This window comes from Somniosus microcephalus, chromosome 25, assembly GCF_052327205.1.
Source record: "Somniosus microcephalus isolate GS21.2 chromosome 25, FLI_Smic_1.0, whole genome shotgun sequence".
Classification (NCBI taxonomy): domain Eukaryota; kingdom Metazoa; phylum Chordata; class Chondrichthyes; order Squaliformes; family Somniosidae; genus Somniosus; species Somniosus microcephalus.
The window spans coordinates 32473555-32499333 of record NC_141011.1 but is presented as its reverse complement, the minus strand read 5'-3'; the positions used below and the strand labels follow the sequence as shown (position 1 = coordinate 32499333).

General features: G+C 43.4%; 1 protein-coding gene across 3 annotated transcripts in view; it reads left to right on the top strand.

The window, feature by feature from the left end:
• aldh4a1 (aldehyde dehydrogenase 4 family, member A1) overlaps window positions 1–25779 on the top strand; it is a 51581-nt gene that overhangs the window by 9292 nt on the left and 16510 nt on the right. Inside the window, exons 2-10 of one of the 3 annotated variants that reach the window (XM_085967118.1) lie at window positions 4979–5254; window positions 8362–8454; window positions 11627–11674; window positions 12811–12966; window positions 13372–13521; window positions 13957–14031; window positions 16623–16810; window positions 20292–20365; window positions 22983–23179. In XM_085967118.1, the coding sequence (XP_085823244.1) occupies window positions 5210–5254; window positions 8362–8454; window positions 11627–11674; window positions 12811–12966; window positions 13372–13521; window positions 13957–14031; window positions 16623–16810; window positions 20292–20365; window positions 22983–23179 (1026 nt within the window). In that variant the 5' untranslated portion in view covers window positions 4979–5209. The remainder of the gene's footprint in view (window positions 1–4978; window positions 5255–8361; window positions 8455–11626; window positions 11675–12810; window positions 12967–13371; window positions 13522–13956; window positions 14032–16622; window positions 16811–20291; window positions 20366–22982; window positions 23180–25779) is intronic. The other 2 variants (XM_085967117.1, XM_085967119.1) reach the window with 2 other exon arrangements.

The following is a 25779-nucleotide window of genomic DNA, read 5'->3' as shown; positions in this document are numbered from 1 at the left end:
TGACTCCGAGACTAGGGTCCTTAATTTAAATAAAGGAAACTACGATGGTCTGAGGAGTGAGTTGGGTAGGATTGATTGGGGAATGGCACTCAAAGGGTTGATGGTGGATAGGCAATGGCAAACGTTCAAAGATCGCATGGATGAACTACAGAATTTGTTCATCCCAGTTTGGCATAAAAATAAAACAAAAAAGGTGACTCAACCGTGGCATAAGATCCAAAGAGACGACACATAAATTGGCCAGAAAAAGCAATAATCCTGAGGATTGGGAGCAGTTTAGGATTCAACAAAGGAGGACAAAGGGATTAATTAAGAAAGGGAAAATTAGAATATGAGAGTAAGCTAGCAGGGAACATAAAAACTGACTGTAAAAGCTTTTAGAGATATGTGAAGAGAAAAAGATTGGTGAAGTCAAGCGTAGGTCCCTTACAGTCAGAATCAGGGGAATTTATAATGGGAAACCAAGAAATGGCAGACCAACTAAATTAATACTTTGGTTCTGTCTTCACAAAGGAGGACACAAATAACCTCTGAGATGCCGGGGAACATAGGGCCTGATGAAAGGGTGGAACTGAAAGAAATCAGTATTTGTAGGGAAATGGTGTTAGGAAAATTGATGGAACTGAAGGCCGATAAATCCCCAGGGCCTGATAATCTACATCCCAGGGTACTTAAGGAAGTGGCCCTAGAAATAGTAGATGCATTGCTGGTCATGTTCCAGAACTCGATAGACTCTGGAACAGTACCCATGGATTGGAGGGTAGCTAATGTTACCCCACTATTCCAAAAAAGGTGGTAGAGAAAAAGCGGGGAATTATAGACCGGTAAACCTGACATCGGTAGTGGGGAAAATGCTAGAATCTATTATAAAAGATGTAATAGCAGAGCACTTGGTAAGCAGTGACAGGATCGGACAAAGTCAACATGGATTTACAAAAGGTAAATCGTGCTTGACTAATCTACTGGAATATTTTGAGGATGTAACTGGTAAAATAGATAAGGGAGAACCAGTGGATGTGGTGTATTTGGACTTTCAGAAGGTTTTCGATAAGGTCCCGCATAAGAGATTAGCGTGCCAAATTAAGGCACATGGGATTGGGGGCAAGGTATTGACTTGGATAGAGAACTGGTTGGCGGACAGAAAGCAAAGAGTTGGAATAAACGGGTCATTTTCCGAGTGGCAGGCAGTGACTAGTGGGGTACCGCAAGGATTGGTCCTAGGACCCCAGCTGTTCACTATATATTAATGATCTGGACGAGGGAATTGGATGTAATATCTCAAATTTGCAGACGACACAAAGCTGGGTGGGAGGGTAAGCTGTGAGGAGGATGTCGTGAAACTCCAGTACGATTTGGACAGGTTGGGTGATTGGGCAGAAACATGGCAAATGCACTACAATGTGGATAAATGTGAGGTTATCCACTTTGGTGGCAAAAACAGGAAGGCAGATTATTATTTGAATGGCAATAGATTGGGAGAAGGGGAAGTGCAAAGAGACCTGGGCGTTCTTGTGCACCAGTCGCTGAAGGTAAGCATGCAGGTGCAGCAGGCGGTTAAGAAGGCAAATGGTATGTTGGCCTTCGTAGCAAGAGGGTTCGAGTACAGGAACAAGGATGTCTTGCTGCAGTTGTACAGGGCCTTGGTGAGACCGCACCTTGAGTATTGTGTGCAGTTTTGGTCACCTTACCTGAGGAAGGACGTTCTTGCCATGGAAGGAGTGCAGCGAAGATTCACCAGGCTGATACCTGGGATGGCAGGAATGACGTATGAGGAGAGATTGTGTCGATTGGGATTATACTCACTGGAGTTTAGAAGATTGAGAGGGGATCTCATCGAAACCTATAAAATTCTGTCAGGCCTGGACAGACTAGATACAGGAAGGATGTTTCTGATGGCTGGGGAGTCCAGAACCAGGGGTCATAGTCTAAGGATAAGGGGTAAGCCATTTAGGACTGAAATGAGGAGGAATTTCTTCACCCAGAGAGTGGTGAACCTGTGGAATTCTCTGCCACAGAGGGTGGTGGAGGCCAGTTCATTAAATATATTCAAGAAAGAGTTGGATATATTTCTTAAGGCTAAAGGGATCAAGGGATATGGGGGGAAGGCAGGGACAGGGTACTGAGTTTGGATGATCAGCCATGATCTCATTGAATGGCGGAGCAGGCTCGAAGGGCCGAATGGCCTACTCCTGCTCCTATCTTCTATGTTTCTATGAGCTCAAAGAGGGCATATGGGGACATGGATGAGAAACTAGAGAAGGATACTTAATCATGGGGCAGCCTGGGGGAGGTTTGACTTGTTGTTCTGAGGCAGCGGTTAGTAAAGAAGCTAACAAGCTCTTGTTGGCGGTGAGAGTGGAGGTTGCAAAGGGAGAGGGGTTTAAGGACATGATTGGTAGTGGAGAAGAGAAGCCGGGAGTTATCTTTGCTCTCCAGGCTAATCCTGGAGTAGTGGACAGTTTTGGCAGAGAGAGGCCCAATCGTGCTTGATCTGGTTCAGTCTGATGTGGCAATGGATTGCTAAACCAGTTGTGTGCCATATACGATCAGGTCTGTGTCCCTTGGATTTGAGGGAGTGAAGATGGATCACTCCTTTCTTGATCATTGTTGTCCCTAAGTAAACAGTAAGAAATGTTTTTCCAATGTGTAAGACATAACCCCTTTGCCAGTTGTGTTTAGGCTCTTGTCAATGTAGTGAACAAGAAGCTGTTGCTACACAACAACAACAACTTGTATTTATATCGTGCTTTTAACGTAGTGAAACGTCCCAAGGTGCTTTGCAGGAGCGTTCTAAAACAAAATTTGACACCGGCCACATAGTTATTAGGGCAGGTGACCAAAAGCTTGGTCAGAAGTAGGTTTTAAGGAGCGTATTAAAGGAGGGGAGAGAGAGAGGTTTAGGGAGGGAATTCCAGAGCTTCGGGCCTTGGTAGTTGAAGGCACGGCCCCCAATCGTTGAACAATTAAAATCAGGAGCGGTCAGGCCATGGAGGGATTTGAAAACTAGAATGAGAATTTTTAAATCAAAGCATTGCTTAGCCAGGAGCCGATGAAGGTCAGCGAGCGCAAGGTTGATGGGTGAATGGGACTTGGTGCGCGTTCAGATACGGACAGCAGATTGTTGGATGGCGTCAATCATTGCATGTTATCTGGTTAATAATTCAACATTAGAGTAAACCAGTTAATACATGCTTTTAAAATCGGTTGTAAAATGAAATGACCTGCTTTGATGTTTAGCATAACGATAACATAGTAGCATACAACATTTCCAGGCATTTAATATTGGGGCTGAGGAGGAGATTAATGAGTGATTTGATGTGTTTAAAATGAAGGATGGGGCAGAGTAGATAGAAACAGACTTGTTTCCAGAAACTGAGGGCTCTAGAATGAGCAGACGCAGATATAAGATTCAATGTAAAAGATTTATGACCGAGTAGAGAAACATGTTTTACACAGAGCGTTGTGAGGCTGTGGGACACACTACAGAAATCAAAATGAAGGCAGAGACCATGTCTGCGATTAGATGAGTGGCTGAAGGAAAGGGGTATAAAGGGATATGGGGATGGGATGGGCACGTGGGATTCGGGCACTGTTCACCTTGAAGGATAAACACCAACACTACTTGTTTCCATATTGTAATTTCTATAAAACCATCTGACCCAGCAAGAAACCAATTGATTAGGTGATAAATGGTTTTGTGCTGCCTCTCCCTCTAACTTAACCTCACTGTATGTATTTAACTTACTTATATATGTATAACCTACCTGTTGGGGCCGTTGCCCCTTTAACTTACCTTTTAGGGCCATTGCCCCTTTAAGACGCGCCTTAGCGTGCTGACGTCACGTCACGTACAACGTAGCGTGCTGACGTCACGGCACGTACGACGTGACGTGCGTGAGGCGGCTGCCGGCCCGACTCGGCCTTCCAGAAAGGCTGCCGGCACAGCCCGGCCTAGCGTCTTTGGCCGCATCTACCAGCCGCCGGGAGCGACGCGATCTTCCGCTCCCGCGGCAAGCATCGGCTCAGCCTGGCCTCCAGCTCCCGCTCCCGACTTCGGCCTCCACGGCCAGAAACGCGACCACGCGCATCACGTGACGCCCCAAGCGCGGACAACGCTACCGAGCGTGATGAGGTCATCACGCTCCCCACAGGACTGCTACGTAGTCCTCGTGGAGCCCTCGCTGGGACACAGACCTACACCACGGTGCTCCTACAGCAGCACAGGCTCTGGGCAGTTGTATTGTCCCCATGCTTGAGTCTTGGAAATTGTTTGTCTGTAAGTATTTTAGAATGCTATGGATGATTAATGTGCACTGTATGTTGTAGAAAATGTTTAGTTGTAACTTTTCTCTGCCTAGCTGATTAACTAGTAGCTGTATTTTCATACACTATGTACAGGGCTAATTTAAAGAGAATGCCTCCCAGTTTACTAAATGTACTGTGTTGCTCAGGCGTACCTAAATCTGTGTATACATATCAGTTATGCGCCTGTATACTAATGTGTGCTTCCATTTCTGTGTTGTATTTCAGTTTTACAATTAGAATCGTTCAGTAAAGTGTTACAAGAAAAGTCAAGCCTTGTGATTTTATTGGAAGATATCGAGTTGTTCGCTATCTGTCTAGCTCTGCATAGAATCGCGTTGCGAGGGCAGAACAGGTTTAGTGGACTTTATAGTGATGACTGGGACCAATGCATGGCCCTGAAATAACACAGATGCACCTTGCAAAAACTTGACCAGTGTGTCAGAATGTTAGAGTAAAGCTGTCTATGCTTATATTATCAGTGCCGCGCTGTTCACGTGTGTGTGTGTGTGTGTATATAAGGAAAAATAACTGAAATGCTAAATATTAAATGCAGATAAGGCTGTGCAAATCTCTGATAGTATTTATTATTTGATACGGAGCTGAGCTCATTGTTTGTTTAACTGTTAATGATTAGCCTATGGTGTGTTTTTTTGACTGTAACCATTTGTTGCAGGTTCCAGTTACAACACACAGCTGCAGTAGCTGTGAAGAATGAACCAATCCTAGAATTCAAACAAGGAAGCTCAGAACGACAAGCCCTAGAGAAGGTCTGTTCATAAGCTTTACTTAACAAAAAAATCATGTAAAACTTTTGCAAAACATGACTGAATACAAGTCCCAACAAGAAGTACAAAACTACATCAATATTGCAGCCAGCCAGATGAACAAAGCGATAAGCTGAACGATGGTACTGCTTTCAGAAAGAGATGCATCTTCGCACGCTGACAATGTATGTACATGCGGATCTATGAACCTTCTTGTATTCAGCCTCTTGGCATCAATGCCATCAGTCCAGCAGTGTTTATTGCAGCATTGTCAGCAATGGATTTTTACACATCATCATCATTACACTGGCTTGTCTTATTCGTTCCAGGAATGTAGGTGTTCCTGGGAAGGCTGCATTTTATTACCCGTCCCTAGTTTCCCTGAGAAGGTGCCGGTGGGCCGTCGTCTTGAACCACTGCAGTCTGTGTGGTGATGGCACTCCCATTGCCGCTAATTCTTTTTCCTTACTTTTGAACATTGGCGTGACTGGCCACTTCAGCGAGCATTTAAGAGCCAACCATGTAGGGTGGGACTGGAGTCACCTGTAGGAACAGCATTAGTTGGGTGTTTGAGAAGACAGCACAGGTCATGATTCTTGTTCTGCTGCTGGCCCACAACTTGCCATTCTAGGTTGATAGTCCACTGCTATAACCAGTACACTACACTACCATATCAGATTATTTCTGCTGCGTTCTGTTTTGTTTACATGTTGATATTTGACATTTTAAAATTGATGCTCCTGTCCCACAGCTTCCAGAAGTCGGATGAGCAGGACCGTCTGAGTGAGCTCATTTCCCACGGGCAGTGCTTAGAATTGTAACATTTTACAGCAAGAAGTAGGCTATTTGATCCATCAGGCCTGTGCTGACTATCCACTTAGTTCTATTCCCCTGTACTTCCCTTATACCTCTTTTCAAACAATTACCTACTTCCCTTTTTAGAAGCTTTTTATGGATTCCGCTTCCACTGCTTCTGATGCAACATTTCATGACTTGACTTAACCCCCCTGTGTATGAAAATAAAAATTCTCCTAACTGTTTCCCTTCATTCCTTTAGTGATCACCTAAACCATTTATTTCTCTGCAACTGCCGTCAATTCTGCTTAATGAGCAATCAAGAAAGTCTGTGGTCACAGTAGGATGGCCAATCCTTTCTCTCTTTCCCACCCCCACCAGCTGTGTGCGCCCTCGAGACATAGTGCTGTATTTGGTCGATTAATTTATTATTGAACTGTAGTCGAAGGAAATTCTTGATGTGCAGCCCTAGAACTCTCAACAAAATACTTGGAAGATGGGTAGTCTTCATTTATTTTGCTGCTTAAGGATTGTTATTTATTTCTTTGCTACCAAAAACCTTTAGGCTCCCCTGCACCACACTCCATTCCCCAGGCAATAAGCAGGCAGCCACTCTCTCTAACTAACTCAGTGCTGGCATTGCCTGGTTCATTCATCAACTGAATCTCACCCCTGCCCAAAAGGTAGTTATTTTAGATCCTGTTCTCCAGACGGTAGCAGTCTTAATCGCTCTGATTTCTGCTTCTCTGGGGCTTGAAAAGGTCTCATAAAATACTAGATGTAATTCTGAGCATGGTGATGGCCCAATAATGAACAGAAAGAAACCAATGGCCTCTCCATAGTCCTTTCTATAGATCTTCCAAATAAGACATTACCTACAGTCTGCTCCCAATAACCAGATGCCTAACCAACTCTGCCAAAAAAAAAACCCTTTCTGTTTGTAAAGACACCAGATTAGAACTGTATTGTGCGACTGTTTACCATGGCATACTACTAGGGAGTTAGTGTTGTGTATGTAATATGTGTGCTACTTTGAACCTATGGACAGGACTGCACTACTTGTTGGGCGTAGTGATACGCAGTACCACTCCTGGCCATAGGGGTATAAATAGTACTGTGGGTACTGATCTCCCCTCAGTTCCCGCCTGTGGGCATGAAGTAAAGACCTATGTATAGTCCCTACCTCCAACCAGTAAAGACCTGTTTGAGTTATACGTTTAAGTCTTTGTGTTAATTGTTCAATACAATACACATACTTAACAGTTAGCAGCCAACATTTTGCCCTTGCAAGCATGACACTTGTAGTATAGTGCTATGACAAATTGGTTGACTTTGCTGAAGTGCTGTGAATTAGAAGCTGACTACACAGAAATCCCCTGACCTCTTGAGAGTATTAAAACCTTGGTACTCCTCGCAGAAATTGGTTGCAATTGCTAGGTGTTCTTGCTTACAAGTATTTCCTGAAGATAATTGGATTCATAATATAAAAGCCGGTGAGCGGCCTGCGTGGGACCTCCAGGCGACCACGTAGCTTAGCAGGAACATTGGTTGTGAGTTGCCTTCCCTGGAACTCCTGATCACTGTTGCCAGTGAAAGGAGGTGGAGCAAGGTAATGTGACGACCCCTATCTCCTGGTCAAGTGGAAAGAAAAGAATAGTAAGTATTAGTGTACACTGCAGTCCACTAACCCTATACAAATAATTGAGCTGGAATAAGTTTACAGCATAACAACAGCATCATCTTTGTCCCCTACCACCAATTCTGCTCTTTTGGCACTGACTCCATCCTCCTCCTGGGCACTGTCTTGGGCTGAACAACACTGTTTACAGTCTTGGGATACTGTTCAATCCTAAGCTGAGCTTCAAACATCACGTCCTATCTGTCATCTATACCATTTCCACATCCGTGACATTGTCTGCTTCTATCTCTGTGCTTCCACTGCTGAAACTCTTGTATGTGTCGATGTTTCCTCCACATTCAACTACTCCTTAATGCTGTCCTTGCTAGTCTCCCATTCTGCACCCTCCATTAACTCCAACTTGTTTAAGACTCTGCTGCATGTATCCTGTGCCATACTCATTTCTGTTCATCCATCGCCCTGTCCTTACTGATCTACATTGGCTCCACAGACTGCAAGCTGGAGTTAGGATAAGAGTTAGGCAAGGTAACTGAGGACATGGTCGAGGAGAAGTTTTGAAGGTAGCAAGGGATGTAGCAAGTTGTAGGGGTTTAGGAAGAGAATTCCAGAGTGCAGGGTCATGATGGCTGAGGGTCCTGTAATTGATGATGGGGGGGGGGGGGAAATGCAGAGTAGGTAGGAGTCAGAAGACTAGGAGGTGGGGGAGGCTGGACTGGGATGCAAGGCTGGACTGGGTTGTAGGTTTGAGGTGGTGCTTTTTGTTCCTGTGTGAAGTGCAACAATCTCAAATTTGGGTATGTGATGTGTGCTATCCCATGCTTTGTCCTTTTGAATTTGATGTAATTGTTTTTTCGTCAGGTTCTGAATGATCTGAAGGGACAGACACTTGAGGTCCCCTGTGTGGTTGGTGGAGAACCTGTCTGGACCAAGGAGATACGGTACCAGCTATGTGTAAGTATCAAAGTACTAACATTGTGTTTAATGTGAATAAAACATTTATTCAGATGAACCTTGTTCAGAGAACGACTGAAGTTTATAGTAGAACTTGCTTCACTCTACAGCAACTCCACTAACGCCCTTTCTGTTGTACTCTAAATTTGAACTGTTTGATCTTTGAACTCTATGAACTTAACTGAGAAACCTCAATATTTCATTTATGCAATAAAATGTGAAAATGTATTTTATTTTTCTGGCTATTTCTTTACCAAGCACACTCTGGAGCAGGTTAAGAGGATGCCTGGGTCATCTTGGCCCTCCTGATAGTTTCTCAATATCTGTGTATGGGAAACCTTGGGGGCACTTAAGTGGAACTCAATATGACCCCTGCAAATGTACCCTTTCACCTGGTCTCCACACTCTGTTACATTAGAGGACATATAAATTGGCTAGAAAAAGCAATAATCCTGAGGATTGGGAGCAGTTTAGGAGTCAACAAAGGAGGACAAAGGGATTAATTAAGAAAGGGAAAATAGAATATGAGAGTAAGCTAGCAGGGAACATAAAAACTGACTGTAAAAGCTTTTATAGATATGTGAAGAGAAAAAGATTGGTGAAGTCAAGCGTAGGTCCCTTACAGTCAGAATCAGGGGAATTTATAATGGGAAACAAGGAAATGGCAGACCAACTAAATACATACTTTGGTTCTGTCTTAACAAAGGAGGACACAAATAACCTCCCAGAGATGCTGGGGAACATAGGGTCTGATGAAAGGGAGGAACTGAAAGAAATCAGTATTTGTAGGGGAAATGGTGTTGGGAAAATTGATGGGACTGAAGGCCAATAAATCCCCAGGGCCTGATGGTCTATATCCCAGGGTACTTAAGGAAGTGGCCCTAGAGATAGTAGATGCATTGCTGGTCATCTTCCAGAACTCGATAGACTCTGGAACGGTACCCATGGATTGGAGGGTAGCTAATGTTACCCCACTATTCAAAAAAGGTGGTGGAGAAAAAGCGGGGAATTATAGACCGGTAAGCCTGACCTCGGTAGTGGGGAAAATGCTGGAGTCTATTATAAAAGATGTAATAGCAGAGCACTTGGAAAGCAGTGACAGGATCGGACAAAGTCAACATGGATTTACAAAAGGTAAATCGTGCTTGACTAATCTACTGGAATTTTTTGAGGATGTAACTGGTAAAATAGATAAGGGAGAACCAGTGGATGTGGTGTATTTGGACTTTCAGAAGGCTTTCGATAAGGTCCCGCGTAAGAGATTAGCGTGCCAAATTAAGGCACATGGGATTGGGGGCAAGGTATTGACTTGGATAGAGAACTGGTTGGCAGACAGAAAGCAAAGAGTTGGAATAAACAGGTCGTTTTCCGAGTGGCAGGCAGTGACTAGTGGGGTACCGCAAGGATCGGTCCTAGGACCCCAGCTGTTCACAATATATATTAATGATGATCTGGACGAGGGAATTGGATGTAATATCTCCAAATTTGCAGACGACACAAAGCTGGGTGGGCGGGTAAGCTGTGAGGAGGATGTCGTGAAATTCCAGTACGATTTGGACAGGTTGGGTGATTGGGCAGAAACATGGCAAATGCACTATAATGTGGATAAATGTGAGGTTATCCACTTTGGTGGCAAAAACAGGAAGGCAGATTATTATTTGAATGGCAATAGATTGGGAGAAGGGGAAGTGCAAAGAGACCTGGGTGTTATTGTGCACCAGTCGCTGAAGGTAAGCATGCAGGTGCAGCAGGCGGTTAAGAAGGCAAATGGTATGTTGGCCTTCGTAGCAAGAGGGTTCGAGTACAGGAACAAGGATGTCTTGCTACAGTTGTACAGGGCCTTGGTGAGACCGCACCTTGAGTATTGTGTGCAGTTTTGGTCACCTTACCTGAGGAAGGACGTTCTTGCCATGGAGGGAGTGCAGCGAAGATTCACCAGGCTGATACCTGGGATGGCAGGAATGACGTATGAGGAGAGATTGTGTCGATTGGGCTTATACTCACTGGAGTTTAGAAGATTGAGAGGGGATCTCATCGAAACCTATAAAATTCTGTCAGGTCTGGACAGACTAGATACAGGAAGGATGTTTCTGATGGCCGGGGAGTCCAGAACCAGGGGTCACAGTCTAAGGATAAGGGGTAAGCCATTTAGGACTGAAATGAGGAGGAATTTCTTCACCCAGAGAGTGGTGAACCTGTGGAATTCTCTGCCACAGAGGGCGGTGGAGGCCAGTTCATTAAATATATTCAAGAAAGAGTTGGATATATTTCTTGAGGCTAAAGGGATCAAGAGATATGGAGAGAAGGCAGGGACAGGGTACTGAAATTGGATGATCAGCCATGATCGCATTGAATGGCGGAGCAGGCTCGAAGGGCCGAATGGCCTACTCCTGCTCCTATCTTCTATGTTTACAAGAAACAATTAGATGCTGAAATGGAGGGGGCTGTAGAGTCATTCTGAATGGTTGGTTGAATTAAAATGGCCATCCTCCTTCATAATTATCTTGTGAAATCTCCACTTGGCCTTTTCTGATCCAGTGGAAATAGTCTCATGGTATGCCATTAGTCCCTTGAGCCTGTTCAGCCACTCAGTTAGATCATGGCTGATCGGGATCCACGTCCCTTGATATTCTTACCTAATAATAAACAATTTATTGATCTCCGTCTTGAAAATTTCAATTGTCCCAACATCCATCGACTTTTGAGGAAGAGAATTCCAGATTTCCACCACTTTGTGTGGAAAAAGTACTTCCTGATTGCACTCCTAAATGGCCCAGCTCTAATTTTACAGTGATTCTCCCTTGTTCTGGACTCTCCCATCAGAGGCAATCGTTTCTCCAAATCTATCCTACCTTCTGTGGTAGTCAGTATGGTGACTAAGTCAAATTTTGTCTGCAGTATGCTGATGAGGGAGATGAAGTAGGGTGGGAGGAGGCTCATATGGAGCATAGACCAGTTGGGCCTGTTTCTGTGCTATAATTCCTATGTAATACATTGGATTCATACCTGTGTTTTGGGGATCAAATTCCACATTTCTTTCAATTTTTCTTAAACTGAACTGATGGCCTTGATCGGTTTTGACTGGACTCGCTCACATGTGAATGTTGCAGGAAATATCTGATTTCTTTTTCATCGGTATGAACTGAGAATGTCCTTGTTTTCTTTATTTTAGCCATTTAACCATTCACACAAAGTGGCCAAGTTCTGCTACGCTGATAAGGTAAGCTGACAGTGCGGAGACTAGCTCGACAGTATGAAAGACTCTCTGAATGGATTGGAAAACGGGAAGCAGCAGTCCCAAGTTTTGTTGATTTTTGGAAGTTACTGTATTAAGATCTATCTCCATGTGTAGCACTTTCGCCTCTCGAGTCAATGTTGTGGGTTTAGGCCCCACTCCAGAGACTTGAGCCCATAATCCAGGCTGAACCTCCCCATGCAGTACTGAGGGAGTGTTGCACTGTCAGAGGTGCCGTCTTTTGATGAGACATTAAACTGTTTGCCCCCTCTGATAGATGTAAAAGATCCGATGGCACAAAAGAGCAGAGGAATTCTCCCTGGTGTCCTGGCCAATATTTATCCCTCAACCAACACCACTTTTGGTCATTTGTCTCATTGCTGTTTGTGGGACCTTGCTGTGTGCAAATTGGCTGCCACATTTCCCTACACTACAACAGTATCATAAAGTACTTTGTTGACTATGAAGTGCTTTGGGACATGCTGAGGTTGTGAAAGGCACTATATAAATGTAAATTTGTTCTTTATTGCATTAGAATGCTACAGGTTAACCTTTTTAGAATAGTTTCATCCCCCAATTTCTTGCCTTAACTGAATTTAGATCATCATCATCAATATTGTCTGATCCATAATAAAATGTGAGGGTTTGGGAGAGTTGATGTTCATTGGGAAGGACGGCAACTGTTAGTAGATCCAAGTAGAAGAGTAGACTCGAACCCCTTTCTTACACTGGCTTTGCTCTTTATAGTCCCGGTTCCATAGGCCATTAGTAGAGTATGCGTTGCTGTTAAAATTGCTCGGGCTGTTCCTAAAGCATTGAAGGGAAGTAAATGCTATGCAACTGTGTTGTTTTCATTGTTCTGATTAGTGGGTAGTAACCATGGTCCAGTAATAGAAAGGATAGCCTTGAATGTAAGGTTGTTGAGCAGAGGTGGCAATTGCACGTTTCCTTCTCTCAAAACCAAACTAGGACTAATCTTTTGCATTCCCATGTCCTAAAGGGGAATGCCATAGCATGTCAGTAAAGTACTCTTGTTTCTGAATCTGGAATGTGGGAATTTTGAACATTTGTATTTCACCTGATCTGAAATCGAAACTCATTCTCCTCTCCTCCTTTTGCAGGATTTAATTAACAAAGCGATTAATGCAGCACTGTCTGCCCACAGAGAATGGGATCTCAAACCTGTCGAGGACCGAGCACAAATATTCTTTAAAGCTGCTGACTTGATCAGTGGGTCAAGACGTGCGGAGCTATTGGCCAGAACCATGATTGGACAGGTATGTAGATCAGACGCCCATCAGTAAGGAAATAAAGACCATTCATTTCTATAGCACTTCTTGGGATAACCCAAAGTGCTTTACAGCCGATGAAGTACTTTTTTTTTTTTGAAGATCACTGTTGTAATGTAGGAAATGCGGCAACCAATTTGCGCACAATTTGCCCACAAAGATCAATGAGTTAATGACCAGATAATTTGTTTTAGCGATGTTGATTGCGAGATCAATATTAACCAAGACACCAGGGATAACTCCCCTGCTCTTCGAAATAGTGCCAGGGGATCTTTACATCCACTTGGGGGCAGACGGGGCCTCGGTTTAACGTCTCCTCCGAAAGACAGTAATCTTTACAGAATTCTACTGATGGAATGCACTAATAGTGGACATTTGTTCCTGTTTCTTCAGGGTAAAACTGTAATTCAAGCAGAGATTGATGCGGCAGCAGAACTAATAGACTTCTTCCGATTCAATGCTAAATACGCTGTGGAACTTCAACATGAACAGCCAATCAGTGAATCGCCAAGCACCAACTCAACACTGTACCGGAGTCTCGAGGTGAGTGTGTATGTGAGAGTAAGGTAAAAGGAGAGACTGGTGCAAAAAATGGTGTTTAAAATTTTTTTAAAAAAAAGACAATTGAGGAATGGTAGAGATATAGTGAAGGGGGTAATATATATCTTCATCTCTTGGGCGGTAAACTGGCAGAGTGCATCGTCTGCCTGCTTGTTCTCTAACCTGCTGTCTGCCTGCCCATTCTAGAACCCATCTGATTTTAATCTCCATTGATTTTAATGGAGATGAAATTGGGGCAGCTTCTATAATGGACCGGTGGTCTGCTTCGCCAGTTTACTGCCCAAGTGGTGAAGGTGAAAATCACCCATGAGTGTCAGGCTGAGATCAACCCATGTATTGCAGTAAGTGATCAATAATGGTATTTTATGCATTGAGTTCCGATACTGTGCTTTTATCACTTTTTTAATCCTCTTCCAGGGCTTTGTTGCAGCTGTTTCTCCATTTAACTTCACTGCAATAGGTGGAAACCTGGCAGGAGCTCCAGCACTTATGGTGAGAAACAAGGATCAGCAATTTTTTTTTAAAGAAAAACTTCACTAAGTGGATCAGGCGCAGTATAAGAGAATCTCCTGGGGACAGAATCCAAAGGGCTTTTGTAAATTTCAGTCCCATGAAAATCAATAGACAAATTTGTTAACTTTTTAAGAACCGAGTCACAAGCAGTAATGCAATCTAACTGAACCCAAGGATTATTTCCCATTGCAATTGGTCATTGGGTTACTTTCCAAGTTGGTAATGATTTAACGTCTCCTTGTAAATGTCTGGATCTACTTCCAGCTGGGGACTAATAACTACATTACTGAGGGTGGAGCTGTCGAGCAAATGAACTCCATCCCATATGGCTTGGGTCACCAGTTACACCAAATAATAACAAAGGAATTGAATCCTTTACTAGGTCGTGTAAACTTCAAGTTTGCTAAGGAGGGACTAGAGGGTGAAGGTGATTAGAACGCTGTCATATCACTTTGGAGACATGGATTTGAATTCCGTTTAGATTAAGGTTAAAGGTTATTAACTTGGTGGATGTGATCGCACAGCAGAGAACTATCCAAAATCTGCACTAAATTAAGATCCTCACTCGCAGGCCACAAGAATGGCTGGTGTGGAACATGTCACATTGCTGTAGTGGAGGTACTTTTCCATGGTTCATGTCAAGTATAGCAATTTTATTCTGCATTTATCCTGTGCCATACTTGTCTTCAAACTGATGCTCATATTAATAATAAAAAATTCCCCAGGGTTGATGCCAATCACTTTGAGCAGACCCCACTTTATTATAAAAGTGACACAAAAATAGAATTTTATCCTTTGGGTTAATCCCTCGCACAGTAGAATTGAGCTGATGGCCAAATACTGTGACAGTATTGACATTTACCCTACATGTTTGAGGTTTTAAATTAAAAACCTAGTTGGAAATAATTCTGCATGGAATTTTCTGTCCACAAAATGTGTCTGTTGCTCAGTTCTGCTGGATATATGTGCATTGTCGTAATATATTGTGTTGCAGAATTTGATTATAACAATTTGTATTTTTATAGTGCCTTATATGTAGTAAAAACATCCCAAGATGCTTCACAGGAGCGTAAATCAAACAAAAATTTGACACTGAGCCATGAGATACTAGGACAGGTGACCAAAAGCTTGGTCAGAAGAGGGAGACTTTAAGAAGCAACTTACAGGAGGAGAGACAGTCTTGAGAGGTTTAGTGAGGGAATTCCAGAGCTTAGGATCACGGCCGTGGTTGAGCGGGGAGGTGGAAGTAGGCGGTCTTGGTGATGAAGAGGATACGGGGTTGAAAGCTCCGCTCAGGGCCAAATATGACACCAAGGTTGTCAACAGTCTGGTTCAGCCTCCGACAATGGCCAGGGAGAGGGATGGAGTCGGTGGCTAGGGAACAAAGACAATTGCTTTGGTCTTCCCAATATTTAATTAAGGGACATTTCTGCTCCTCTGATACTGGATGTCAGATAAGCAGTGTGACAAATCGGAGACAGTGGAGGGGTTGAGAGGTGGTGGTGAGGTAGATCTAGGTGTCGTCAGCGTACATGTGGAACCTGACGTGTTTTCGGATGATGTCGGCAAGGGGCAGCATGTAGATAAGAAATCGGGGAGGGGGCCAAGGATAGATCCTTGGGGAACTCTAGAGGTAAGGGTGCGGGAGCAGGAAGAGAAGCCATTGCAGGTGATACTCTAGCTACGACTGAATAGACAATAATGGAACCTGATGAAGGCAGTCCCACCCAGCTGGTGGAGTCCCAATACTGACTTCTGGGGGGACACAACTGTATACTTCCCTCTAGTCTGGAAAAACAACCATTCACCACTACTCTCTCTGCTTTCTGTCTCTTAGCCAATTATGTATCCATGCTGCCACTGTCCCTTTAATCCCACGAGCTTCAATTTTGCTAGCCAGTTTATTATAGTATGGTACTATTATTATGGTACTTTATCAAATGCCATTTCAAAGTCCATATACACATCAACCACATTACCTTCATCAACCCTCTCCGTCACTTCATCAAAGAACTTAAATCAAGTTTGCCGAGCACTACTTGCCTTTAACAAATCTGTGCTGGCTTTCATTTATTAACCTATGTTCTTCCAGATTACGTTGTCTAAGTGTCCCCACCATTGACGTTGGGCTGACTGGCCTGTAATTGCTGAGTTTATCCCTCTTCCCCTTTTTTGAACAGGGGTGCAACATTTGCAGTCCTCTGGCACCACTCCCATCCAAGGAGGATTGGGACCAGTGCCTGCTATTTCCACCCTTGCTTCCCTCAGCCACTTGGGATGCATCCCATCTGGACCAGATGACTCTTCTACTTTGAGCACTGCCAACCTTTTAAATACCTCTATTTTTATCTTATCCAATTTCTCTGTCCCCCTCCTCATTTTACTGTGACATTGCTGAAGACCGGTGCAAAGTGCTCATCAGTACCTCGGCTCCCCTCTGCTTTCACTGCACTGCTTTTCCCTCGTGCACTATAGTTCTGGGTATGACTCACTGTTTCCTTCATGTATTGTATTGTATTATAGTGTTGTTAATTTCCAGCAGGATAGCAATCTGTTGGGTATTGTTTTAGGGTAACGTGGTGCTCTGGAAACCCAGCGACACAGCTATGGCTGCGAGTTACACTGCGTACAAAATACTTCTTGAAGCTGGACTGCCGCCGAATGTCATCCAGTTTGTTCCAGCTGACGGGCCGCTGTTTGGAGAAACCATTACGGAATCTGAGCACTTAGCAGGAATCAACTTCACTGGCAGTGTCCCGTAAGTAATGACAACAACAACTTGCATTTATATAGCAGCTTTAATGCAGTAAAATGTCCAAACGTGCCTGTGAAGCACCTTATCAGACAAAATTTGACTCCAAGCCAAAGAAGGAGAAATTAGGACAGGTGACCAAAACCTTGGTCAGAAAGGTAAGGTTTAGGGGGGGAATTCGAGAGCTTCGGGCCACGGCAGCTTTAGGCACAGCTGCTAATGGTGGGGTAGAGAGAGTCGGGGATGCACAAGAGGCCAGAATTGGAGGAGCGCAGAGCTCTCGAGAGTTGTAGGGCTGGAGGAGGTTAGAGATGGGGAGAAGCAACGCCATGGAGGGATTTTAACAAATTTTCAAATCTGAGTTGCTAGACCGGGAGCCAGTGTAGGTCAGCGAGCACAGGGGTGATCAGCAGAATGCCAGTTAGGATACGGACAGCAGAGTTTTGGATACGTTTTTTAAGTTTATGGAAGGTAGAAGATGGGGACAACGGGACAAAGCTGGAGGTAAGGCTGTGATTGAGCAGTATTTGGTAGCTGCAGAAGTATTGTGGCGAATGGAGGGCCAAAGGCTAGACAGCTGGGAGTTTGAAAGTACTGTTGTAAGTGACTTTGGGTAGAGTTTTTTCCAGGGGGGAGACACAAAATGAAGTTGGGTTGGAAGGGGAATGAAAGAGGGATATAAATAAGTGATCAGAGATGGCCTTGTCTGTGATTGAGCCGACTGGAGTAGAGAGGCCACGTGAGATGGTGTGGTCGAGGGGGTAGCCGTGAGTATGGGTAAGAGAGTTTATATAAAGGGAGAGATTGTAGGAGGGCAGTGAACTCTGGAGAGAGGGCAAGGTGAGTAGATGGAGGTTGAAATCCGAGGATGAGAAGTCACTCGGTGCAGATGCTGAGAGAGGGAAGCAGTGAAGCTATCTCGGTGAGAAACTAGACGTGGTACTTGGGTGGATGGTAAAGAATGAGGATTTTAAAGGAGATGCGTGAGAGCTCAAAGGAGACGTTGCCAGAGGAATGTTTTGGGAGGGAGGCAGATCAAAGTGGGATTTTGAGATAGCCACACAGTCACTGTGAGGATCTGGGCAGGGCAGGTAGTGGAAGCTATAGCCAGGCAGGAAGTCTTCATTAAGGGGGGGGGAGGTGTCATCACCGGTGAGCCAAGTTTCCATCAAGGCCATGATTTCCATGCAATCATCCACAATAAGCTCATGGTTAGCAAAGGCCTTATTCGCTGGTGAACAGACATTCTGGAAGGAGATGTGAAGAGTGTCAGTGCTTGCTGATTCACTGAAGTCCAAGGGGTCAGCAATGGGAGGGGTGAGTGGGATTGAAAGGAGGTTGCCAAGATTACGCCCCAGTGGACCTGCTGGGTGGGAAGGTCGGTGAGTGTAGGATGGGGCAGTTGGGGCTGCTGCTCGTAAGGAGGCAGCAACGAGTGCTTCGATGGTCCCTTCAGAGAATGCCGGTTAGGGGCACAAAGGGAATCTATGGGCTTACACAAGAGATAGTGCAACCGTGGCTGGGGGGGGGAGAAGTACCCGAGAGGGGAGAAATTAAAGGTGGAATGCCTGAGTAACGGGAGGGGAAGGAGACTGGAGAGAAGGGCCTGAGGGGTAAAGAGAAGAGAAAGAAAAAGGGAGATGGAAGTAATGGGCTCTGGTCTGAAACGGCAGCCAAAAGTAATGAGGGATACCAGCACCCAGGGCCTCTATAATGGGGTGGGATTCTGAGACCATAACATTTCTGATCTTTTAATATGGAACTTGGGTGGCAGGGGGGGATCTCCTTCAAATTGGAACATATGAATATCTATAAAGCACTTGCAAAATAATCTCTAGAAGGAGTATTATAATTTCCCATTTATGTTAACTGTCCCAAATGAGGTAATGGTAATTTGTGGTCAAAGTGAAGAACACTTTTTTTAGAATGCTTCCTAGATCATTGTTTCTTGTCCAACAAGTTTTTTTTTAAATGGCTTTTTTTTGTTCTAGGAAATGAAGTGGGATAAATAACAGACGAATAGGAGAACAATTAGGAATAGTAATAACCATCAGTAAGGTTTAAAGAGAAAAGATAGTGAAGTGTCAAAGTTAAGGGAGCTAGACTGGAAAAAGGCCGAGATGAAAAATAATCTGGCCCAAATCAACTTGCCGAGAAAAGTTAACAACCAGAACAGCAGATCAGCAATGGGGAATCTTAAAATATGAAATGGATAAGAGTACAAAATAGATATGCCTCTGAGATTAAAAGTGGGTGCATCAAAGAGCCCTGTTTATTTCTCATAACACTGGAGGGGGGGCCTTGGAAGCAAAAAGGTTGAGAACCTGATATAGAATATCTGCTAGTATGGGACCGGGAAGGGTATTGGGTGGTCAGCCGTTTTGTTGGAGTAGGGTCAAAGAGGATGTGGATCTTGTGGAGAAGATGAGCTCAAAGAAGACATGAGGAGAAATGGGAGAGAAACTAGAGAAAGACATGGTTTCAAGGGGCTAGGGCAGGGAGCCTGGGAGAAGATTTGTCTTAGTGGGGGGGGGGGGACAGCAGTAGCAGCTGAATGGATGGTCTCAGTCTTGGTGAAAAAGAAATCTGTGAGCTCCTTGCACTTGTGGAGGGGACAAGGAAGAGGAATTTAAGGAGATAGTTATCATTGCCTTCCAGGATAATCCTGGAATATTGGTTGGTTTTGGCAGAGGAGAGTGAGGCCCAATAGCGCTTGATGTAGTCCAGCCAGATCTAGTGATGGATGGTTGAGCCAGTTGTGCACCAGATAAGTTCCAGTCTACGCCCCTTGGTTTTGAGGGAATGAAGTTGAGGACCATATTGGGGAAATTACCAGGATGGGTGAGAGGAAAGGTTTTACTGGAGACCAGGACATCAGTGCTGGAGGTGAAGAAGTGGTTGAGCAGATAGTCAGCTGCAGAATTATTGTGGTGAATAGAAGGCCAACGGTTAGGTAGTTGGCTGCTTGAAAGTGCAATTGTAAGTGACTTGGAGGAGAGTTTTTCCAGAGACAGATGCAGAAAGAATAATTGAATACTGAAGAGAAGATAGGACTGCTCAGGGATGATGGGGGGAATCTTGTTGTGGAGGATGACTGTGCATAAATAATTATTTTGCACCATTATTTACAAATGATGCTAGAAGTGAGAATGAAGGTTACCAGAGGAGAATGTGGGAAATTGTTTGAGATTAAAATAAGGATTTAGTTCTTTTAGGGGGGGTGGGGGGGAATAGCAGAGCTCAAAGTTGAGTCACTCGGTTCGGATGGCATGCACTCTAGGCTGTTGAACAAAGTCAGAGAGGAGATCCAGAGGCTCTTGACGGTTTATCTATCCTCAGATAGGCAATGTGGAACTGAAGAGCAGCCAATGTAATATCTTTGTTCAAGAAGGGAGCGATGGAGAACCAGGGCAAGTATAGACCAGTTAGTCTAGCCCATTGTTTTTTATATATCTTTATCATTTGGCTATTTCCCTTTCTTCTCCAGAACATTTAAACATCTTTGGAAGCAGGTGGCTGAGAAACTGGATAAGTACCGTACCTTTCCTCGCCTGATTGGAGGTAGGAACATCTTTCCCTAACTCGAACTAACCCTAAAATCCTTTGACATTTGCAGCACTTCCAAGTAAATCCATGGAACTAAATATTTTCCACACAAGGTCTCTTCATGGTGTTTCTGAAGTCCTATTTGCAGTTTCAAGTGGAAGTTGTATTCATCATAAAATAAGTTGTGGAAACTGAATTCCAAATCAGTACTGACATAAAAAGATATTTCTCCTTCAGGATAGATCTTATTACAGGGAAATTTTATTGTATGTACAAGCCCATTAGAATAATGTGACAGCAGACTCCTGGCCTGAATTGCTCCAAGCCTTGTGAAATGTTCCTCCTCCTACATATGAACAATGATGGACAAGTAAAGACCCTCTGGTCCATCGGGCCTGTCCCCCACAATTGTGATGCCTTGTGTATCGCAATATATACTCTCCACCCCACCTGAAACCATGTGATCTCCTGGGAGAGGCAAAAAACCCAGGCCAATTCAAGGGAAAGAAATCTGGGAAATTCTTCTCTGACCCATCTCGGCGATCGAAACTAGTCCCGATCACTCGAGCCCTGAATTCCCTGTAGTACCTGCCTTCTGTAAGAGTTGATGTCCGCCCCATCTATAAACTGGTCCACCTCTCGCTTGAAGGAATTTAGCGATCAGCATCCACTGCATGAGACAGCAGCCTGTTCCAGTGGTCCACTATTCTCTGGGTAAAGAACCACCTCCTGACATCTAACCTAGATCTGGCTTTGTAGAACTTAAATTTTGACCCCTGGTTTTCTCCCCCCTCCCCCCCCCCCCCCCCCCAACCTATTTAATTGGAACAAACTGTCAACTGTGATACAAACTGTTCCCTTCATTATCGCAGAAACCTCAATTCAGATCACCCCTAAGTCTATGCTTCTCTAAAGTATAGAGTCTCAACTCTTGGCCTACCTTGATAACTAAGATGCTTTTATACTGGGAATTAGTCTAGTGGCCCTCCTCAAGTCACAATATCACCCACCATGTGAGGAGACCAAAACTGGACCCAGTATTCCAAGTGAGGCCTGACCAAGGTCTTGTACAAGGACAAAATAGTAGGCCTCGTCTTATAATCAATTGTCCTATGCATACACCCTTTTTGCTCTAGCTATCGCTTCATGGCATTGCTAATGTACCTTTTTAGAGATGTATGCACTAGAAATATCTCCACATTCTTTAATGCCTTTCCCTGAAGGGTGTATGAAGGTTGAGCATTTGCCCTGCCCACATGCATAACACTACTTATCCAAGTTATAAATCATTTGCCAATCATGAGCCCACTCTCCCAACACATTAAGATCCGCCTGAAGCAGACGAGCATCGTCTACAATCCTAACACTCGTACAGATCTTGGTATCATCTGCAAATTTGCTGATCATTAATAAAAATAGTAAAGAGCAATGGTCCAAACAACGATCCCTGCGGGACACCACTGGTGACCGGTCTCCAAACAGATCCAAATCCATTTATAACTACTTTTTGCCTACGTCCTACCAGCCAGCTCTCAATCCAGCTCTATATTACTACTAATACCAGAGGCTTTGATCTTGTAGAGAAGCCTCTTGTGCGGTACCTTATCAAAAGCTTTTTGGAAGTCTAAGTAGACCATGTCTACTGGGCTTCACTCATCCACCAACTTTGTAACTTCTTCAAAAAATACAATTAGATTTGTAAAACATGACCTTTTTTATGAAGCCATGTTGGGTGCCCATTTTCGATGTACCTTTTAAAATAAACTTTAGCATTTGCACAAGGGATGGCTGAACTGAAAGTAGAAGTCAACACCACAGGAAAACATGAATTGTGAAAGCTTATACACAATATAAAAGTGCTTGGAACTTGCAGTGAGTTATTCCATGAGTGTGAACAATGCCTCAAATTTGATGTGGTTCTTTAAGTAAAAGTCTGAATTATTATCGCTGTGCTGTGAAATTAGCATTGGTTATACTTCCATGCACCATAGGTGAGATAAGGTGCAACTGCAAAAATTAGACGGATGGTTTTTCTTTCAACAGTTTTTGGTGAAAGTTGGAAGGGAAAATATGTTGAGGTCTGGTCAATGTATAGAAAAGTTCTCAACCTCCTTAAAAATGGTTGAATAGTGATATCTCTTTTTTAATAATGGCGTTAACGATGGATAATGAGAGGCTCATTTGCTCAGGGAGTCCACAGTCTTAAAACGGATGTTTTCACTTTTTGTATTCAAGGTGAATATTTGCAAATCCTCAGTCTGTAAAATTGCTGGAGGTACTCTGATCCAGTTGTTATGCTCCAGAAATGATCTCCCAGTGTTTGTTCTCTTCCGGAGCCCCTACTGCTTAGGATGAACAGCTTGAAAAGGATGCAAACTTTAACCTGGCCTGCCTTTTTTCCTTGCTTGCAGTTATTGTGCTACTTTTGTGTATCTACCAGAAAATTTAAAACTGGAACCCCTTCAAACTGTAACCAAGGAGATTTTGTCTGGTGCTCCATCGTGCTGCCAAGTTGAGGGATCAGAAGGATTTAAGATTTTTGTCCTAGTTGGCTAACCCTTACCTGCTGCTCACTCACATTAGCAAGTCTCCAAAGCAAATGCATTTCTAAGGACAATTCTTGTTTTTACAGAATGTGGTGGTAAGAACTTTCACTTTGTGCATAAATCGGCTGATACTGTCAGTGTGGTAAATGGTACCATTCGTTCTGCCTTTGAGTATGGAGGGCAAAAATGTTCAGCATGTTCAAGAATGTATGTGCCTGATTCATTGTGGCCTGAAATTAAAAAGAATCTCCTGGAGGAGCAGAAGAAAATTAAAGTGGGAAATGTAAGTAAGACCGAGAGAAAATTCAAACAACTTGTCCTGATTTTTTTTTTGAGCATCCCAGGTGAAAGGCAAAGGCCCATAATGCAGGACAACACCAAGGTTGAAAATAGTAACCACACATAGGAGGTAAATTGGGAAGTAGTGATTGGGTGAAACTAAGCTTGTGGATTGCAGAAGGAAGGTAATATGGCAAAAGTGAAGTATTTTTGCCTTGGTGGCTTTCATACACCTTGAGTCTCAAAACACCAGCTGCAGTCAGAAACCCTGTCATAGCCTAAAGCAATGCAAATATTGCACTTTTTTTAATCTTCAAGGTTACAGGCTTGAAAGAGGAAGCACTTTTAGGACTTCAAAATCCATGTCATTGTTTGCAGATCACTCCACCCTCTGACTTCCCTCGCCCTATGTTCCAGCTCTCTCAATCTGTTCTTCTGAGTCTGGACTGCTGTGTCTTCCACCCTCTTCCCCTCACTCCACCAGCTGACTGTGCAGTGCAGAGGCTGGAACCATCACATCCCTGAACTCTGGAATTCTTTTCCAGAATTCCCCTACCTTGCCGTGTGTCTCCTCACTTCAAAGGCTCCTCAAAAGTTAGCTCTTCGGTCACCTCATAATTTATCTCTCTATTGCTGCTCGCTGTTGATCTGCCTCCTTGTGAGATTCCTTGGATGTTTTGCTTCATTATTGGAACTTCATAAATGCAAGTTGTAAATGTTTTAAAAACTGATTTGGTAACCACCTCCGGATATCCTTGTGGGACTTCGCAATGTCCATGATTACTGTAGCAAAATGATAATCTAACGTTATACGAGCAACCATCTCCAGCCACATTAAAAAAAAACCTACAGGTGTATTACACGCTTCCAAAATCAAATAGCATAACATTTAAAGCTGTGTGAATTCATGGATTACCAACCATTGGAATTTATGGGCAGAGCTTTGATCTGTGCATAATGCAAACCCAGAAAACTGGCAAAACCAGAACAGCTTCCCAAAATATAGGCCTCATGATATGTGACAACAAGACGTTCTACTGAAAGTTCAGTGGGACATTGACTGTCATAAATTAACCTTCAGGTATACCCAATATGCCATCATTTTTATTGCAGGAGAAAAAGCCTAAAGTACAACAGTAAGTTTGTAGCAGTGGTGGATTCAAACCTTGCTGAAGGAAGATGTGAAGCTAACGGCATGAGATTGATTCTCTTGGGTGATCTGGAGACTTCTCTCGCAAATTTTAATTTTGACACTTTAATACTTTTTCTGACATTTTGGCGCCTGCTGTAACTCTGCAGTGCAAGCCAAAAATAATTTCTCCTGGAAGGGTTTCGGGTGTATAAATCTGAAAGTAAAAGTAGTCTTGGAGACTTTGCAACAGAACTTGACAACAATTCATAAATGTGACCCCTTGTTAATTTATGAATTACAATTTTGCAACGAACACACTTACAATAATCCCAAGCAGCTGTGTTCTACGTGCAGAAAACAAACTGGCTCACTATCTGCATCTGTCCCTGTCTCCATCCCATGGTAGCCCCGACATAGATGCAGGATTACATGAACTATTTAGAATAAACCACTTTTATTTTTAAGTGGCTTCAGGGGGTGAGTAAAGGTAAGTAAGTATCATTGAAACAGTACTGTAGAACTGAATTCTGATGAAGGGTCACACCCGAACATTAACCTGGCTTTTCCTCTTCGATGCGGATCAACCACTGTCTATTTCAAACGTTTTCTAACAACACTAGAAATTACTGTTGGTGATAATAGCAGACAAATGCTTAACATTCTTGTATAACATTCCTCTGTCCACTTTTTTTTAAACCGAGGAATTAATCTATTTTAAAATGAGTGGAACAATGCCCTGCATTAAAATAACTAAGACACAGGAATGTTGTACGAGCACATTATCACCAACAGTAATTACTGGTCTAGATTACTGTTTTGACTTTTTTTGGTATTGGAAGTAAAACCAATTACACATTGTAATCCTTGAAAAACTAAAATTCACAAATATGGTTTTCACCATTTAGAGGGCTGAATTTTATGCTCTCAGATGAATCTGACTGCAGTCTAGGATCTGCAATCTATTATAATATTGATTTATTGTCCAATTTTCACATTTCTCCGTGGACGATAACGGCTCTAATATGGATAGCACAAGCTCAATTACCACGCAGTAACCAAGTGACCTTCACCACGAATATGTAAATCAATTTAAAACTGGTTTCAAAGATCCAGAACCTAGTCTGGCAACTACAGCTCACCACAAACTTTTCCTATTCACTCTTCTCCACATGAAAAAAAACCTTGCATTTCTATAGCACCTTTCACAGCCTCAGGATGTCCCAAAGAGAGTTACAGCCAATTAAGTGCTTTTGAAATGTAATCACTGTTGTGGTGTAGGAAACATGGCATCCAATTTGTGCACAGCAAGCTCCCACAGACAGCAATAAGATGTTTTTAGTGATGTTGGTTGAGGGATAATTATTGACCAGAACTCCCCCTGCTCCTCTTGGAAATGGTGACGGGATCTTTTATGTACACCTGTTTTTTGTGCTCCAGTCTCTGGAGTGGGACTTGAACCCACAACCTTCTGG